The sequence below is a fragment of the Rhinolophus sinicus genome, chromosome 13 (assembly GCF_057876585.1).
Source record: "Rhinolophus sinicus isolate RSI-liver-muscle chromosome 13, RSI-T2T, whole genome shotgun sequence".
NCBI classification, from domain to species: domain Eukaryota; kingdom Metazoa; phylum Chordata; class Mammalia; order Chiroptera; family Rhinolophidae; genus Rhinolophus; species Rhinolophus sinicus.
The window spans coordinates 394299-411513 of NC_142513.1; the positions used below are offsets into that span (position 1 = coordinate 394299).

The 17215-nt window shown below is 61.2% G+C and overlaps 3 protein-coding genes across 10 annotated transcripts; 1 reads left to right on the top strand and 2 right to left on the bottom strand.

Moving 5' to 3' along the window:
- Positions 1–44: 44 nt before the first annotated feature.
- ZGPAT (zinc finger CCCH-type and G-patch domain containing) lies at positions 45–8941 on the bottom strand. 3 transcript variants are annotated; one of them, XM_074317542.2, is made up of 7 exons: positions 8808–8941; positions 7185–7818; positions 2412–2545; positions 2059–2223; positions 1157–1276; positions 659–1067; positions 45–451 (listed from the first exon to the last, which is right to left on the bottom strand). In XM_074317542.2, the coding sequence occupies exons 2-7, from the start codon at positions 7760–7762 to the stop codon at positions 313–315; spliced, it is 1545 nt and encodes a 514-aa protein (XP_074173643.2). In that variant the 5' UTR covers positions 7763–7818; positions 8808–8941; the 3' UTR covers positions 45–312. The 3 variants fall into 3 exon arrangements, with proteins under 3 accessions (XP_074173643.2, XP_074173642.2, XP_074173641.2); XM_074317541.2 differs by lacking the exon at positions 8808–8941 and adding an exon at positions 8275–8428; XM_074317540.2 differs by lacking the exon at positions 8808–8941 and adding an exon at positions 8223–8355.
- On the top strand, positions 8389–15323 carry ARFRP1 (ARF related protein 1). 6 transcript variants are annotated; one of them, XM_074317545.2, is made up of 8 exons: positions 8389–8522; positions 9230–9328; positions 9574–9661; positions 9836–9918; positions 12826–12907; positions 13109–13179; positions 13768–13868; positions 13936–15323. In XM_074317545.2, the coding sequence occupies exons 2-8, from the start codon at positions 9236–9238 to the stop codon at positions 14021–14023; spliced, it is 606 nt and encodes a 201-aa protein (XP_074173646.1). In that variant the 5' UTR covers positions 8389–8522; positions 9230–9235; the 3' UTR covers positions 14024–15323. The 6 variants fall into 6 exon arrangements, with proteins under 6 accessions (XP_074173646.1, XP_074173647.1, XP_019608945.2 ...); XM_074317546.2 differs by having other exon boundaries at positions 8397–8522; positions 9235–9328; XM_019753386.3 differs by lacking the exon at positions 8389–8522 and adding an exon at positions 8884–9023 and having other exon boundaries at positions 9235–9328.
- On the bottom strand, positions 15270–17085 carry TNFRSF6B (TNF receptor superfamily member 6b). The gene is made up of 3 exons (XM_088789033.1): positions 16392–17085; positions 16086–16289; positions 15270–15668 (listed from the first exon to the last, which is right to left on the bottom strand). Exons 1-3 carry the CDS (start codon positions 17068–17070, stop codon positions 15382–15384), a joined length of 1170 nt encoding a protein of 389 aa, XP_088645159.1. The 5' UTR covers positions 17071–17085; the 3' UTR covers positions 15270–15381.
- Between the last annotated feature and the right edge of the window lie 130 nt (positions 17086–17215).

Here is a 17215-nt window from a genome sequence, read left to right on the forward strand (position 1 = left end):
CCCCACAGCCCCTTCTCCCCAAAGACAGTCAGCCGGGCCTCCACTGACACCACAGCACGGTCACTTTAATGTCCTTCCCAGCAAGACTCCCTAAGACACTGGCGGGTAGGCTCAGTGGGCAGGTGACGTGAGAACGTGACCCTGCAGCCCGTCTCCATTTGGCAGTGTTCACAGCCCCAGGATGGCCAGAAGGCTGCCTGCAGTCTAGCCTGGGAGTGGCTGGCCGTCTCCTGGCGGCATCTTGTTGCTGGGCAACGGCTGGTCTTCCTGAGGGCAGCTGGGAGCCAGCCGAGCCATCCACGTGTGCAGGGCTTAGAACTCTGTCATCTTCCTGTGGGTGTCTGCCTTGCCCTGTGCCCGCTGCAGGCCCGCCTCCTGGGCCCGGAGCTGCCCCAGCTGCCGCTGGGCTCCTGCCAGCTTCTCCTGCAGCTGGGCCACTGTCACGCTGTACCTAGAGAGAGGCCTTCAGTCACACAAAGCCCCAGGCTGCTGTGGCCACGGCCCGTCCTCCCGCCAACACCCAGAGCCTCCTCAGAGGCAGCCCAGCGCCCTCGGTTGGGGCAAGCTCTTGCAGATGAACTGTGGGCTGGGCACCCAGAACAGGGCTGGAGGCACGGTCACCCTGGGCCCTGCCCTCTGCAGAGTGCCATCCCCGTACCGGCCGGTGTTGCGGGCGAGGGCCTCCTGGATGCTGCGGATGTCCCGCTGGGCCTGCTCGATCTTCTCCTCCGTCTGGAAGAGCCGCAGGCTCAGGGCACGCTTGGCGTTCTTGCTGGCGTGGTACATCTCCTTGCCGCTCCCCCTCCCTGGGAGGGCTGACCCTGCCTCCAGCGCCCCAGGGGCCTGGCCTCGCAGCTTCTCGTTCAGAAAGTCGAACACGCCCCGAGGGGGCGGGCGGCCCTCGAGCCTGCCACCTCGCCCCCGGCACTTCGGGGGCCTGTTGGGGCGAGCCTTGCCGCCCTTGGCCCCCTTCTGCAGGGTCTCCATGCACTGGTCCAGCGACTTCCCTCGAGGGAGCACAACAGCGTGGATGGGTTCCACCCGGCCCTCTCCGTGCCGGCCCAGACCTGGGGACACATGGGGCTGGCACCACTGCTGCTTTGCCCTGGCGGTGCTGTGGCAGCCCCACCCTCTCCCTGCTGCGGCACAGACTCACCCTTGCCAAACTCGTAGCCCATCTTGGCCAGGAGCCTGGAGCCTATACCCCGGGTGTGCACCTCCCAGCCAGCGAAGGTGGAGCTGCAGGGCCCGTGGTCGGTGGCGCTGGCTTCCACCACTGCAAGAAATAGAGAGCAGTGGCTGGGCCCAGCTGGACTCAGAGTACCCTGGGCTCTGGCCAACAACATTAGCCCAAAGCTCACAGCTCTGGGACAGGGCCATGATCCCCTGCTCCTCGGCCTCTGCCCGTGGTGTCGTGTGACAGTAGGCAGAGCTGATGGCAGAGTCTGACACAGTCGGCCCAGGCCACAGGAGTACCGGCCTTTCCCCACAGGGCCCCCCCACCAACCCCCTTCCCACGGCCAGTGTCACATGCTCAGCTCAGTGCCTCCCTCCATCACCTCGGACATGGACCATCCCACAGGACTGCCGCCTCCCCGCACCATCCTAACTAACCCCGCCGGAGGGCTGTACAGTGCCAGCCAGTCCCCTTTCCTGGAACGCTCTGTCCCTGGCTGACCCAACACAGCACCTCTTCTGCCAGCTAGGCACTGAAGGGGCAGCTCCTTCCTGCACTGCAGGGCCCCACCCCACGTGAGCCCAACTCCCTCGGCATCTCCTGCATCTGCGTCCCTCCCCCCATGGCCTCCCCTCAAATGTGCACCACATGGAAATGTAATGGCTGCCCATGCACCCTTGCATCTGTAGGTCTCCCCACCTCCCGTGGGGCCCCACCAAGCGTCATGTACCAGGTACAGCTTGCTTCTCTGCCATCAGCCTCTCCGACTGTCTGCTTAGTTGGTCAAGGTCCCTGCCTGCCGGGAGCCTCCCAGTGGGCCCACTGCCAAGACAGCCCCTCGCCCCCTCTCTAGCTTCTGGGACCCCAAGGTATCGCCACACCTTTGGCATAGCTGGCGTCGCCCTCGTCGCCCTCGTCGCCGCTGTCTGAGTCAGAGGACCCTGCGGGCTCTGCACGCAGTGGGGGCAGGACACTGTCCCCTTCTAGCACAGCCTCCTTCAGCAGCAGTGACTCAAACTTCACTGTGTAGTAGCCACTGTCCACATCTGGAGACAGGGGACAAAGACAGGCCAAGTCAGTGGCCTGAACAGCTGGTAGGAGCCACACTGGGAGTTGGGAGCAAGGTGGGGCCGAGACCGGGGACAGTCAAGGAGTGGTCATCGGGGAATAATGTGTGAAGAAGCAGAGGGCTCCCCAGGGAGGGCCCTGCCAGCGAGGCCCAGGGCAGCCTCACCAGTGATTCGTGCTGGGTACCAGAGACCATCCTGCTGCTTGGCCAGACACGCCGAGCCAGCCTGCAGAGAGCTTAGGTCCGGGTCCTGGAAGGGACGCAGCTCGTCCATGGAGACCACCTGCCCGTGGGAGAACCTGCAGAGAGGGCCCCAGGAGAGGGGATCAGACACGGCCCAGCAGGGGCAAGAGAACCCAGGAGAGCCAAGCCTACCTGCCTGGGCATTGCCCTGCCGGGAGGGAGACAGGGACACACACGTGCACACACGCACACCCGCATGCACACATGCACACACATATGCACACACACACACCCGCATACACACGCCTGCCCTCATGCACACATGTATGCACACACACCCGCACACACGCATGCATGTATGCACACGCACACCCACACTCACTTGCACACACGTATGCACACACGCACACGCATGCACGTATGCGCACCCACAGAAACCACCAATTAAACCTTTCTGCAGAAATCTGTAGTGATATTAGAAACCTTAAAATTTGGTATACTCCTTAAACCCAGCACTTCAAAACAACAACTCTAAAATAATAATAATGAAAGTGTGCAAAGGTTCAGCCACGAGGCTGTTAGCCCAATACTAAAGACTGGGAAATGACCAAAATTTCCAATCACGAGAAGCAGTTAATGGCAAACCCATAAAATGAATTCAAAACTCAGAGAATGGGCACGCTGGCCCATGGCATGAAGAGCCCCACGCATACAAAACTTCACACAGGACAGGAAGTGTGACAAATGAGTCAGGAAAAGGTGCACTACGCATTTCAGAAGGGAAAACGTAAAATTGGTTTTTTCATATTAAAAAAAAAACCCAACTCAATCACCCACCTCACAACATTCACAGAAACACATACCAGAGTAAGTAAAAACTTGAACCTGAAAACAGGCACCCAGAACTACAGAGAAGATCCTGAGTTCCAGCCATGGTCAAGTATACAGAGGTCATTGAATGCTCTCCAGAGAAATACAAGGCAAAACTGTCAAGCTCACAGCTTCAGAGCTCTGGAAACTGAAGCAAACACATACTGAGAAGAGATGATGCCTGAAAAACTGCCCAGCTTTGGGACAGAAGTGGGGGGACTGCTCCCCACTCGCCCAAGTCACCCAACATGAGCCTCACTGGCAAAAGCAGCTGCAGAGGCTGGAAACCAAAGCCTGGCAGCTAAAAGTGGTGAAACTGGTCGACACCACAGAGAAGATGGATAGCTCTGGAGCAGGCACTGGGCCTACTAGGCATGTTAACAGGCAGACCATGAAAATGAAAGGGCACCGAAGGGACCCACTGTCCACAAGCCCCTGGCTCCCTGGGAAACTTGGTACATGTATCAAGAACTCCAGGACACGCCAGGACAAAGTGAAAGCAAAGACAGACTGGGGCTGGTGAGGTGGGAATGAGCCCCTAATTCACACAGATCAACTGGCTGAGGGCGGACACCTTTTGGGAAAGAAGTATTAGAGCACAGTCTCTGCCTAAATCACTGGCTGACCACTAAGTTACACAGACACAGAGGAACTCCTAAGAAGCCAAGCTAAAAAAGAAAATTAAAAATCTGAGCAGATGGGCCGGCCCGGTGGCTCAGGCGGTTGGAGCTCCGTGCTCCTAACTCCGAAGGCTGCCGGTTCGATTCCCACATGGGCCAGTGGGCTCTCAACCACAAGGTTGCCAGTTCAATTCCTTGAGTCCCGCAAGGGATGGTGGGCTGCACCCCCTGCAACTAAGATTGAACACGGCACCTTGAGCTGAGCTGCCACTGAGCTCCCGGATGGCTCAGTTGGTTGGAGCGCGTCCTCTCAACCACAAGGTTGCCAATTTGACCTGGAGCTGAGCTGCACCCTCCACAACTAAGACTGAAAGGACAACTTGACTTGGAAAAAGTCCTAGAAGTACACACTATTCCCCAAAAAGTCCTGTTCCCCTTACCCAATAAAATCTTTAAAAAAAAAAAGAAATAGGGAATCATAAAAATGGAATTTATATAAAAGGAATCAAATGGAAATTCCAGAGCTGAAAAGTCAATAACTGAAATGAATTCACTACATGGGACACTTCTGGTTTCTGGTCTGGCATGGAAGAAGCCTGGAAGTCACCTCTCTGTCCTCACAAAAACAAAAAGGAGAAAATAGAACACACGGTGAAGGCGACAACTCTTCTTAGAGCCATTAGAGAAGTGAGGTCCCAAAGCCAAGTGCTACCCCAAGTGTGGAGAGTCCGACAAGCAGACGCAGAGAATCACCACCCGTCAGCAGCAGCCGCCCCAGGACACAGCCCGGGACAGGGCGCTGACTGCCGACTGCTGGACGAGCCTGAGAGCCAAAGCCTCTGGGGCCTGTCCTCAGCCGGCTCCACACTTTTGTGTTTTACTCTGGGACCTCCACCAGGTTCTCACAGTAAATACTGGAGAAAAATTCCCTGCGCTTGGGCAGAGAGAGAGAAAAAGGAGCCGTTGTGAAACACACCAGGGCACTGTTCTCGGCAAGGCTGGCCCTCGGGAAGCCAGCTCCCCACAGCCTGGCCTGCTGGGGCCCTAGCAGAGCCGGACAGAACTGGGGGTTAGGGAAACGCCAGCTCCAGCCTCTTCTCGCCATCCTGCGTCGTGCATGCACATGTGCACACGCGTGTGTCTGAGACGCACACATGCAGTCCATAGTCCTGAGGCTTAGTTTTACTAAAACAGAGATCCACAAAGTATGACAATTAAGTTCGCGAACTTGCTGCAACGATGTTGCTAACCTTTGTTGATACCAGAGGGATTATTCATTATGAATTTGTACCAACTGGACAAACAGTTAACCAAGTTTACTACTTGCAAGTGCTGAAAAGGCTGCATGAAAAAGTTAGACAACCTGAACTTTTCGCCAACAATTCACGGCTCTTACATCACGACAATGCACCAGCTCACACGGCACTGTCTGTGGGGGAGGTTTTAGCCAGTAAACAAATAACTGTATTGGAACACCCTCCCTACTCACCTGATCTGGCCCCCAATGACTTCTTTCTTTACCCAAAGATAAAGGAAATATTGAAAGGAAGACATTTTGATGACATTCAGGACATCAAGGGTAATATGACGACGGCTCTGATGGCCATTCCAGAAAAAGAGTCCCAAATTGCTTTGAAGGGTGGACTAGGTGCTGGTGTCAGTGCACAGCTTCCCAAGGGGAGTCCTTTGAAGGTGACCATAGTGATATTCAGCAATGAGGTGTGTAGCACTTTTTCTAGGAGGAGTCCCGAACTTCACTGTCCGACCTACAACCACAGGCCTACAGGACGCTTCCCCTCATTACTCACCACATCACTGCAGGCCTGTTTACAGTGGTTCCTTCTAGCCAGTACATCATGTCTGACTATCAAGAAAAAAATTACAAAGCATACTAAAAGGCAAAAAACACAGTATACCAAAACATGAATAATGGAATGCCAAAAGGAGGAGAGAAAGGCACAGAAAAATGTTTGCAGAATTAAAGAATAATGGCTGAAAAGGTCCCAAATGTGATGAAAGACATGCATCCGAGTAGTATAAACTCATGAAGATCCACACCAGAACACACTATGATCAAACTAATGGAACCCAAAGACAAAGAGAAAATCTGGAAAGCAGCAAAAGAGAAGTTAGTGACTCTTCACTGACCAGGGGCCTCAGTGAGACAAAGAGGATGGAGGAACGCCCCCGAAGAGGTTCCCACTTGCCAAGGGTGGGAAAATGTGAGCCTCAGTAAGGATCAGAATCACAATGGATTGAAATTTATCAAACATACTTAAATCCATGGGTCCATAAGGATATTAAATATTTTTAGAAAGCTGACTCCTCATCTTCTCAGGATGAAAGAGAACCAATTCATTACCTTGGAAACTAAGTAAACGAAACAGAAAAACCCTGCCTTTTCTGCATGAACTGTATCACTGGGTAGACAAATCATAGGCGAGGGGAAGCACCTCTTTATAACATGCCAGTAATAAACAAAACGAACTCATAGAATGGAAAGGTCTCTATTTTACAATCCCCCCGGAGTCAATGGATGTGGCATGGAGTGTCAATGGCTGCCACGATGACAAAAGGCAAAGTGGCCCAGTGGTCATCAGGTGCCTCCTGGTGAACGAGCAGCACCTCCAGGCTTGCCGTGAGTGTGATCGAGACCCTGGACCCCGCCCCCAGCCTGGGGGTACACAAGAGCGTGCTCCACGGCACTGGGTTGTTCACTGATGGCCCAAAGGTCCATCAACAGTGCAACTGTGAGGCCAGGAAAGGCAGGGAGAGGGTGTGTGCAGCCACACTGAGACACAGCAGGCATGAACCAGCGTGGCCACACCACAGTGGTAAGCCGCAAAAACTCGAGGAGGTGACCACCCTAAAGGGCAGGACAACGGTCATTTCTGGAGGAGGAAGAAGGCTGTGTTGGGCTGTGATGTAAGGAGGGACTCCAAGGGCGCTCAGCAAACTCGTAGTTTTGATCTGAGTGGTGATTACGAGGGTGTTACAATAATTCCCCATACTGTACGTTTACTTCCTGTACCCGGTTTTATTTTATAACGACAAGATAAAAACTAGCAGTCTGCGTCCTTACTACATTTAGAAACTACTCTGAGTTCTGCGCACATACTAGCGCATTCCATCGTCTGTTTCACAAACCCATCCAGGAGGACACTGCTGTAAGGACCCACGGGCCTGAGCTCTGTCCCCGTCAGCGCTGTGCTGGCCAGAGGAGCACCAAGGGCCGGCCATGGGCCCCAGGAGCGAAGGGCTTTACCTGCAGTGCTCCTTGAAGCGGCACTTCCCCTCCAGGTAGAACGGGCAGGTCTTCAAGGCCTTGTGGGTGGGGTACAGGTAGAGGACGCGGACGCCCGCGGAGCCGTCGCTGGCCTCTTCTGTGCCCACAATCATGGCATTGTGATACTCCAGGGTGCCCCACGGGCTGTAGTAGGGGGCATTCACCTTCCTGCCACTCAGCTCTTCCTCCTCCTCCTCCTCCTCCCCTCCCTCCTCCTCCTGCCCAGGCTCGCTGGGCTCTGGCCCCGCCTCCGTTTCAGGAACAGCGTCCACTTCTGCCCTGGGGGCTCCTGCCCCCTCAGCAATGGCCTTCTGGAAAGCCAGGTGCTCAGCACCGTCCTGGGCTGGGTGCTCTCCGTCCAGTGCGGCCAGCAGCTTGCTCTTCCTGACGGACACCAGGCTGGCCTCCGTGAGCTCGATCAGCTCCTTCAGGTCGCCCTGGAGCTGGCGCAGGTCCGCCAGCGCGGAGGGATCCAGGCCGGCGCCCAGGGCCAGCTCCACCTGCTGCAGCTGCGCGTCGTAGGTCTGCAGGGCGGTCTGCAGGCTCTCCTCGTCCATCCTGTCGGGAGAGCGCTGACTTCCCCGGGGCTCAGAGGGGCGGTGCGACAGCAGCGCTGCAAGGAAGAGGGAAACCCGCTGAGCCCGGGACCGGCCGCCCGAATTCCCAGGCCATCGCTGAGGGCGCCGGGCGGCCCTGTGCCGACAGCTGCACTCAGGGGGCCTCACGACAGCCTGCGGCACCGTGTGCCTTCTCTCGCCGTCTTGGGGCGAGAAAACAAGCTGGAAGAAGTTACCAGCTCCGAGTGGAGAAATCAGAACCGGGCCTTGGCCGCCGGCCCCACGGCCTCAGCTCCCTTTCCAGCCGCTTTGGGCTGTCGCGTTAGGTTTCATCGGAGTCTCCGCGTCTCGGCCCCGCGCTGGGGGTCTCCCCGCGCCCCCCCCAACCCCGGGATCCTCTCAGGACGCCGCCTCCCCGCCCCCAGCCTCCCGGGCCGCCGGCCTCCGCTGGCCCCGTCACCTCGGGCCCGGGCCCGGTCGCCCAGACCGCGCCCCTCTTCCCAGGCCGGCACCTCTTCCGCGCAGTCCGGCCGCGCCATAGAGTGCGCCCCGGCCTCCTCGGCTAGAGCGGCCCAGCGCCGGGCTTCCGCCGTCGCAGCCCCCGAGCACTTCCTTCCGAGCGCCGCCGCCGGAAGTGCCTGCCGCGGGGGCCGCCGGGACGGCTCCGCCCCTCTTCTGGCGGCCGGCCGGGTCCCATCGGGCGCCGCGCGGGGTCAGCGGGGTCAGGCGCGCGGTAGCTCCGCGGCCCCGGCGGGCACAGGTAGGCCGGCGCTGGGTCGGGGCCTCCCGGGCGGGCGGAGCAGGGCCCCGGGCCCGAGGGCGGGCGGCCGGTCAGGAGCAGCTTCCGGCGGCCGGGTTGCGAGCCCCGAAACCCGCTGTCAGGGCGGGGTGTCGGGCTCCGAGGCCTCCCGCCGCCGTCTGTCCACGCCACCGGCCTCCTGCCGGGCTGCTCCGAGGCCGCAGCGACCGGCCACGGCGCGCACACCCGCCTGCAGACACGGAGCGTCCCCGTTAACGCTGGCAGGGGGTCCTGCTGCGTGTTTACCGGGCGCCTGCTGTGCCGGGCGGCGCGCCGCCCCGAGGGGCGTGACCGCAGTGGGGCGAAGACTCGGGGGCCCAGGCTGCGCGGGAGCCAGCGTGTCCCTGTTGTGTCCGGGCGGAGGGCCGAGCGGGCGCGAAGCCTCGAGGGGCGGCCTGGGAATCGGTGCTGAGCGCGGCAAGCCCCGGCTGCGGGCCTGAAGCCGGAGCGAGCCGAGGCCTGGTCGGCACCCGGGGTGCAGGACGCCTCGGAGGGGCCGGGAGGGGGCGCGAGGAGGCCGCCGCTGGCCGGGTGGGAGGAGTTATGGGGCGAGTGGGCGGGACGTACGCGGGGCCGGGGCGGAGGGACGGGGCGTGCCATTGGCCGCGGCGCGGGGCGGGCGGGCGGGCGGTGAGACGGCGCCCTGACTGCCCTCTCGCGGCGCCCAGGGCAGGATGTACACGCTGCTGTCGGGGCTGTACAAGTACGTGTTCCAGAAGGATGAGTACTGCATCCTGATCCTGGGTCTGGACAATGCTGGGAAGACGGTAGGCGCTTGCTCCTGCGACCCCAGCCCGGGGGCTTTGGTCCTTTGGTTTTATCCCTTTAGCTGCCTGTTCATTGCCCGGACAGAATCCAAACCCGTGGGCCACGGGACAGTCACCACCAAGAGCTTTAAAAGCAAAACGTTCTGTTCTGTTTTTAAAAAATAGGCCCCGGAAGGGGCATTTGGGAAGCTGACTTGTAAAGCCACACCAGCCCTTATCTGCTGCCTGTCTCGCTCTCTCCTCAGACCTTCTTGGAGCAGTCAAAAACCCGGTTTAACAAGGACTACCGGGGCATGAGTCTCTCCAAAATCACCACCACCGTGGGTCTAAACAGTAAGAGGGCCCCTGAGGGCTGTGGTTTGGGGGCAGACCCCCGAGGACGCTGTGATGCCCACAGGCCTGCAGGCGGCCCGAGCCCTGGGTACAGCCTGTGCTCCCTCTGGCCGGTGGTCAAGAAGCACCCGGGAGAGCTGGGCCACAGCCTCACCCCTGTTCCTCTCTCCCCAGTTGGCACTGTGGACGTGGGGAAGGCTCGCCTCATGTTCTGGGACTTAGGAGGGCAGGAAGAGCTGCAATCTCTGTGGGACAAGGTGAGACAGATGCCACATAGCATCTCCAACGGCACCTGTGGTCTTTGTGCCTTTTCTGAGAAGTCCTCAGACCACCTTCCCTTCTGGTCAGCAGCTTCCGTCAGGCCTTGTTTCCCTGAGGCTTCCCCCTCAATCCTGTCCTGCTGCCTGAGTCACTCCCCTGAGAGTGACGACACACTCAGTTCCTTTGGGCTTAGAGATTTTGTTGCCAGTGAACACAGGACGAGACAGATGGCCGAGAACAGACGTGGGGAAGGCACAGCCTGGTGCCAGCTTCACTACCAGGCCTGAGGCTCCCCACTATCTCCTCTCCGCTCTGGCCTGGGACTGGTCCTCCATGGTGTCCCCTTCCGCACCAGGGGAGGATGTCCTCAGAGGCCCACCGCAGCTGCCTTCTCTTTTCACATAGAGTTTGGCCATTTCTGAGATTCTCCCCACACTAAAGCAGTAGTCGGTCCCCAGCTCAGCCTGTGCCAGGCACTGGGGTCCAGCAGTGAGCAGGACAGACCCAGCTCCTGCGCTTAGGGGCTCTTCCCCATGGACTGGCTGTTGGCTTCGGTGCAGCCCAACGCTGGGGGCGCAGACGTGCCCTCCCCAACACTTACTGCCTGTGTACTTAGAACTGAGTGTCAAGGTCCTGAACTCTAGACTGATCCCAAGCAGCAGGTACCCAGTCACCCTCCCGGGTCCCCTCCAAAGTGTCCCCTCCTGCTCTGACTTCCAGCCACAAGGGCAGCTTCCGTCCAGTGGCCACAAGGTTCAGCCATTTCAGTTGTACTGACACCAGACCATGCCAGGGTCTTCTTGTCTGAACCCCAGACCCACATGGGGAGTGAGACACAACCTGACATTCTGTCACAGGGCAGGGTCTCAAGAGCTGACGCTGAGACGGAGGGAGGGGTGCAGGGTGCTTGTCAGCTTCTGGAAGGGAGTGGGCAGGGGGAGAGGTCAGCTCGGGTGGCTGGCCCATTGGGGACCCCTGGAAGAGAATTGCTCCCCGTCGGGCCGAGCTGGCCAGGACTCCATACCACCTGGCGGGTCACCATGGTGGACAGCCCTGGGCAGCTTTGACCTGGTAATGTGGCTCTTTGTGGGTCCTATAGGAGCCAACGAAGGGCTGTCTACTTGGCACACTGCCCACCACCAGGCAGCAAGGCCCAGTGGATGACCAGTTCCTGTGTGGGCCACAGCCCAACATGTCCCGCTGGCTTCGTGCCTCTGCTATGGGGAATGGCTCCTCCAAGACCCAGAGCCTCCTGAGGGGAAACTGGAAGAGGGGGAGGAAAGAGGCGAACTGTGGTTCCCCTTTAGCGACCACTGTGTGGTGGCCTGAGCCCTCATTGTCTGGTGGACCCCTGGCTTCCTGAGGTGCCCCCCAGCCCTGCTACCGATGAGGTCAGTTCTCTCCACCAGGGTGGGGTCTCTGCCAACGTACCCAGGAGGCAGGCACGATTATAACTCGGCGGGTCTCCTGCTGTGCCCCGGTGATGACTACAGCCCAGAGCTGTGGGGATGGTGGCAGAGTCCCTTGTGTGTCACCAGGAAGGATGAGAAATGGGACTCCTGGTCCCTCCCCAGTTCTCACACTCGGGCCATGTCTTCCCACGAGGGTGAGCACCTGGCCGTCTGCCACACGAGGACTTCGGACCCTGTCCCTTTAGGCCACACCCAAGAGACATCCGGCATGTGCCCATCCAGAAGCCAAGCTTAGGCTCTTCCCTCTTCCCACTGGTTTTGTAGGATCCCCCATGTGGCCATGGCTGATGGGCCGTTGGGGTCTGGGGCGTGGTTGGTACCATGGGGCCAGGGTAGCCTGCTTTGTCCCCGGTCCTACACATGCTCATCCCAGATGTGCTGCACCTGTGACGGGGGCCGTCACAAGGGCCCAGTCACACGGGGAGTGAAGTCTGCCACCCGAGGGGCTGTGGTGATTTCCACCAGGCTGCAGACCCCACACTGGCCCTTTCTGCACAGACCTCCTACATTGCAGGGCCTAGCAGCTGTCAGGTGTAGCCAGACAGCCAGCCTGCCGCCTGGAGTCCCCATGGAGGAGCTGCAGCCCTCCAGAGGATCCCTGTGTGTGGGACTTGTGGCCTGTGAAACCCAGGGCCGCCTTCTCTGTAGCAAGTGCAGACACAGAGGCTTGCCTTAGACTGGTGGGGTCACACCCAAGAATGTGCCAGAGCGTCCTCCAGCTTGGTGACCGCTGGCTCACCCTGCCCAGCTAGCAGGACCTCTGGCTGTGATGGGCAGGAGAGCCAGGGCAAAGTGGCAGAGATTCTGCTGTCTGCCCCACGTGAGTGCGGACGTTGGCAGTGCTCTGGTGGGGCAGACAGTGGGCTCGCCAGCTGCATGGCTGCCCCTCGAGAGCCCCTGCAGTGCCTCTGGCCCTTCCTGCAGACGCCAGGCTCCTGCAGGCCAGGCCTGTGGGGGCTCCTGTGATGCTGCTGCTGGCCCCAAGTAAGACCACAGATCTCTGAGCCCGGCGATCTGCTTCTGTCCTTGTCGGGACAGCTGCTTGGAATGTGGCACTGGCCTAAGCGCCTTGGTGGCCGTTGTGGGCATGAGGCTCAGCAGTGGCTTGAGGCTCCCCTGGCATGCAGTCCCCATTTCCCGGTCTGCATGGGGACTGGTGTGGTCTGGACTCTTCAGTCCCCAAGCCTCACCTTTCCCCTTGAGCCTCCACCAGGCCGGCAGTCTGTGGGAGGTTTGCAGGAGCAAATGCTGAAGTAGGTTGGGTGCAGCGCCCAGGAAGTGGGCAGGGGAGGTGGCTGCCCATCCAAGGCCAGCAAGCCCTGATAGGTCTGGGGATGCAGCTCCATTCCGCCCTAGTTCTCCACCCCCAGAAAGCCCTCCAGAAGGGTGGCTGAATGCCCAGGGTGCAGCCCCCTTCTTGCCCCTCCCCAGTACTATGCGGAGTGCCATGGTGTCATCTATGTCATCGACTCCACGGATGAGGAGAGACTGTCAGAGTCCAAGCAAGCTTTCGGTGAGCACAGCCCGGTGGGGCTGGGGGATACTCAGGCCATGTGTCTGGAGTTGGGCCCATGCTAGGTCAGGAGGGCCCTGGCCACAAGGGATAGTGTGCACTCCTGTGGAGAGGTTGCAGGAATGTGGGGCCCCTGGGTTGCGATGGGCCGGGCAGTTGGGTGGATGAAGGGTGCTCACTGCCGCTTCTCCCCCATACCAGAGAAGATGGTCGCAAGTGAGGCTCTGGACGGCGTCCCCATCCTGGTGTTGGCCAACAAGCAGGACGTCGAGGTGAGCCTGCCCATTGCCCGGGGTCCGGGGGCCCGTTCCAGGGGAGGGCCCACCCCCTCGGATACCCTAAGCCACATGAGTGGGGGTACACAGCTCTCCTGAGGCCTCCCCTTCCCTCCACTGGGGGGGGGCAGCGCCCTGTCCTTCCCTGTTACACTCAGCTGCGTGTGGCAGAGCCTAGAGTGCCGACACCCAGAGGAAAGCTCTGGAGAAAAGACCAAGGCACCCCTGCCCTGTCAGCTGCCATCCCTGGCCCCCAGAACCGGGGGGGGGGCAGTCTGGGGGAGGGCACATGCTCCTGGGACTGTCCGCCACACCCCCAGGGCCAGTCTCAGCTGACCAGCCACTGCTCAGTGACTGTCCCCGTGGAGGGGACTCTGTGCAGGGCGGTGGCCCGTTTGGAACCCGTGTCCTGGCTGCCAGGCAACCTGAGGGCCCAGGTGCATCTTAGATCGCTCTGGTCGTCCACCCTCTGAGGCCAGTCGCTGGCAGGAGTCCTGGGCAGAGAGGCCGCAGGGCCAGTACTGCTTGCCACCCCCTGGCCCCCGGCCCGGCAGCCTCCAGCCCCTCTCGTCTCGCCTCCCGCAGCCGTGCCTCTCTATCCCCGACATCAAGACGGCGTTCAGCGACTGCATCTCCAAGATCGGTCGGCGGGACTGCCTGACCCAGGCCTGCTCGGCCCTCACGGGGTGAGTGAGGGCCTCCCCTGCGGCCGGGCTCCTGGGCGGCCCCCCCTCATGCCGCTTGTCTCCACAGCAACGGCGTGCGCGAGGGCATTGAGTGGATGGTGAAGTGCGTCGTGCGGAATGTGCGCCGGCCGCCACGGCACAGGGACATCACGTAGGCGCAGCCAGTGCCCAGCAGCAGGGTTCCTGCCGGTTCCAGCCACCATCCTGGGGTGGGGTTGGCTTCGCCTTTTTCTGAACACAAACTTTTCTCTGCACCCAGAAGCTTCTGCAGAATGTTGGGGGCAGCGGGCCTGGGGGCGGCTCGGCATTGACATGCCCGATGCGCCCGGGGAGAGGCTTGAGGGGACCTGCAAGAAAGTGGGCTTTTCCCTCGGCGTTGGGGCCCGGTGATCCTGGAGTGGGCTGGGAGCTGGCGTCACCTTGAGGGAGATCTGGCCCACATCCCCCAAGGCCAGCAGGGCTAAGTGTGTGCAAAGTGGATGGGCAGTGTGGCTCCTGTCTGTTGTTCCTCCAGGCACCTGAGGCTGGGTTGTGGCCACCCGACAGTACAGTGACCACAGCACAAGGGGCTCCCTCGCACTGCCTTCCTGCTTCTGTGGGAATGGCCTGGCCACAGCCACAGACCTGGTGGCTTCATGTCCTAGAGTCAGGTTCCTCCAGACTGGCCCGCTCGCTTCAGTGGGGGCCTGAGAGGAGCTGCTGGGAAAAGGGATGAGTCCGGTGGGGGGTGGGGGGTGGGTGGGGTGGGGGGTGGGGAACCCAGCTGCAGGTGGAGTGACTCATGAGTCCTGGGCTGTGAGGTCCCATCCCTCCCTCTGGGCCCCTCAGGTTGAGGCAGGGGCTCCTGGGCCTGTGGGGAGGGGAGTGGAGGGGAGGGCAGCCAGGGCTGGACGTCCCATTCCACGCCCCTCTTGCGCTGGAACAGTCTGCCCCAGAGGAAAGAGCCCTGTTTCCCAGAATGTACACTGGCCCCAGGGAGGTGTTTGGCTGGTCCCTCCTGGGAAGTCCCCTGCCAGTGGGGCGTGGGTGGAACTCGAGGGGGGAGGGGCCAGTCTCGGGTCCTGTTCCACAGCGGAGCCCTGGCCTTGGGGTGATCCCACCCGAAGCCCTGGCACTGCCCCCTGTGCTGCTCCCAGGCCAGCCCTGAGCCACCCTCTACACTGTCCTGATCACCGAGAGCTCAACTGGGGGCTCACAGTGAGCTTCCGGGTCCCCTGCTGTGCCCCACAGCTGGAAGGGGCAGACCTGCCACCCACTGGCCCCTCGCACGACCCTCCCCCCATCGAGTGTCTGTCCCAGGGTGCGAGGTAACCTGAGGACTAGGGAAGCACCGGTGCCACCCAGGTGTTGACTCACCAGGTTTCTCCACCGGCTTCTGAGCAGACACCTCATTCAACTGTACACGAGTTTTACAAAATAGCTTTATAAAAAATAAACAGTGTGATGGGAGCCGGATCAGTAGCCTCTTTTGGTGCGGCTGGGGGACGGCTCACTGAATAAATAGGGGAGGCGGTCAGGGGTCCTGGAGGAAGTGCGCCCGGACAGTGCGCTCCAGCCCAGGCAACTTGGCCGCGTGCAGCGCGTGCAGCAGCTCCACTGCCAACGCCCCAGGCCGCGCCTTGCGGAGCTCCGTGAGCTGCTGCCACAGCTTCTGTTGCAAAGCCGCACGGCCTTCCCTCAGCGACGTGGGACTCCGAGCCCCTGGGCCCGCCAGGGCCTGCTGCAGCCGCTGGAGCCTCCTTAAGGCAATGTCCTGGAAAGCCACGAAGTCCACGAGGGCACGCTCACACTCCTCGGGTCCTGCAGGGGGTCAGAGCGAGGTGGGGGTTCCGCCGGTCCTGCGCAGACATAGTCCACCCCCCCCCCCAGGCCGTGGAACTCCCTGTGCCCACAGCTGGGGAGTGACATACAGGGATTGCGCTGTTCCCCAGGGGCGAGATGCGACACAGGATCTGCCACTTCACTGCAAGCTATTTAAACTCTCTGGGTCTCAGCTTCCCAACGTCCGTCGGGGTGTGGGGGAGATAGCATCCCCTGCCAGCGCGGAAGCCCCCAGCGCAGTGTACTCGCTGGTGCCTCCCCGGTGGTCCAAGCTCCCCGTGCGGCTCCGGGGCCCCACGAAGCTTCCGGAAGCCTTTCCCAGGTGCTGCTAAATGCCTCATCGCTCCAGGCCTGGACCCAGGCACAAGCTGATCCCGCCGGCCCCACCTGCCTCACCTGGTCCCCCCGGCTCTGGCGTGCTGAGCGGGAAGCCCGAGCAGCTGGTACACAGGGCGTCGCGAAAGGGGGAGCCTGGCACGTTGAGGGCCAGGCCCAGGGCTGTGCAGTTGCGGTGAGGCAGGCACGGCTCCGAGCGGGAGCTGTTGGCTGAGAAGGTGCCCGGGGGACACGGCTGGCACTGCGTGTTCTGGCTGGGGGTGCCTGTGGAACAGATGGAGAAGACAGGGTCAAGGGGAGCTGGGGTGTCCTCGCTGGGGGCTGGGGTCTCGGCCCGGCTCCGCTCATCAAGCGCCCCGCACCCACCGGGGGCCACCACACCCGCGCCGGGCGGGCAGGGCGCGTGCTCCAGGCAGAAGCCAGCATGCGCGAAGAAGCCCGGGACGCAGCGGCAGGCGCGGTTGTGAGTGGCGGCGCACGGCCGCGTCTCCTCCTCGTGCTCCCCGCAGATGACGTTGCAGTAGCGGCAGCGCTCCAGGTAGTTCCAGAATTGCGTGTAGTGGCGCTGCGGACAAGCGCCGCACGTCGTGGGGCCGTCCCGGCGGCACGGCCGCTGTACGAAGGTGCCCGGGGGGCACTGGCCACACACCAGCCACTCCCCCGTGTCGGCGTCCCGCCACCGGTAGGTGGGCGCGCCCGCCGCCGCCCCGCGCACAGCTAGTGCCAGCAGAAAGGCGGGCAGCGCCCTCATGGTCCTCCCTGAAGCAGGGGCAACGGGACTCAGCGGGGACGCCAGACGTGCTACGGTCCCGCCCGCCCTACCTGCAGCCGCCCTCGCGCTCCGGCTCCCGCCCTCGGCCTCCTTATATGGGCCAGCCCCGCCACGCCCCGGGGGAGGGGCCGGCGACCTCCAGGGTCCACGCTCTGATTCAGTTGTGGGCCACGTCACAGCCCCCTCTGCCGGCCTGGCGCCAGCCCTCCCCACGACCCAGTGCGGGGGTGCGGGTGGGGGCAGTCCTGTGAGCCCTTCCCAGCACCTTCCCATGACCCAGTGACCGGATCAGTCAGCAGGCTGGAAGTGGGGGGTGTTTCAGGCTCCTTTATGCTCTGGTGTCACCGTGTCGCCCTGTCCAGCTGTGGACTGAGGCTGAGCCAAGTTTGAACAAAGTGCTCTTGGGACAGTGGGAGGG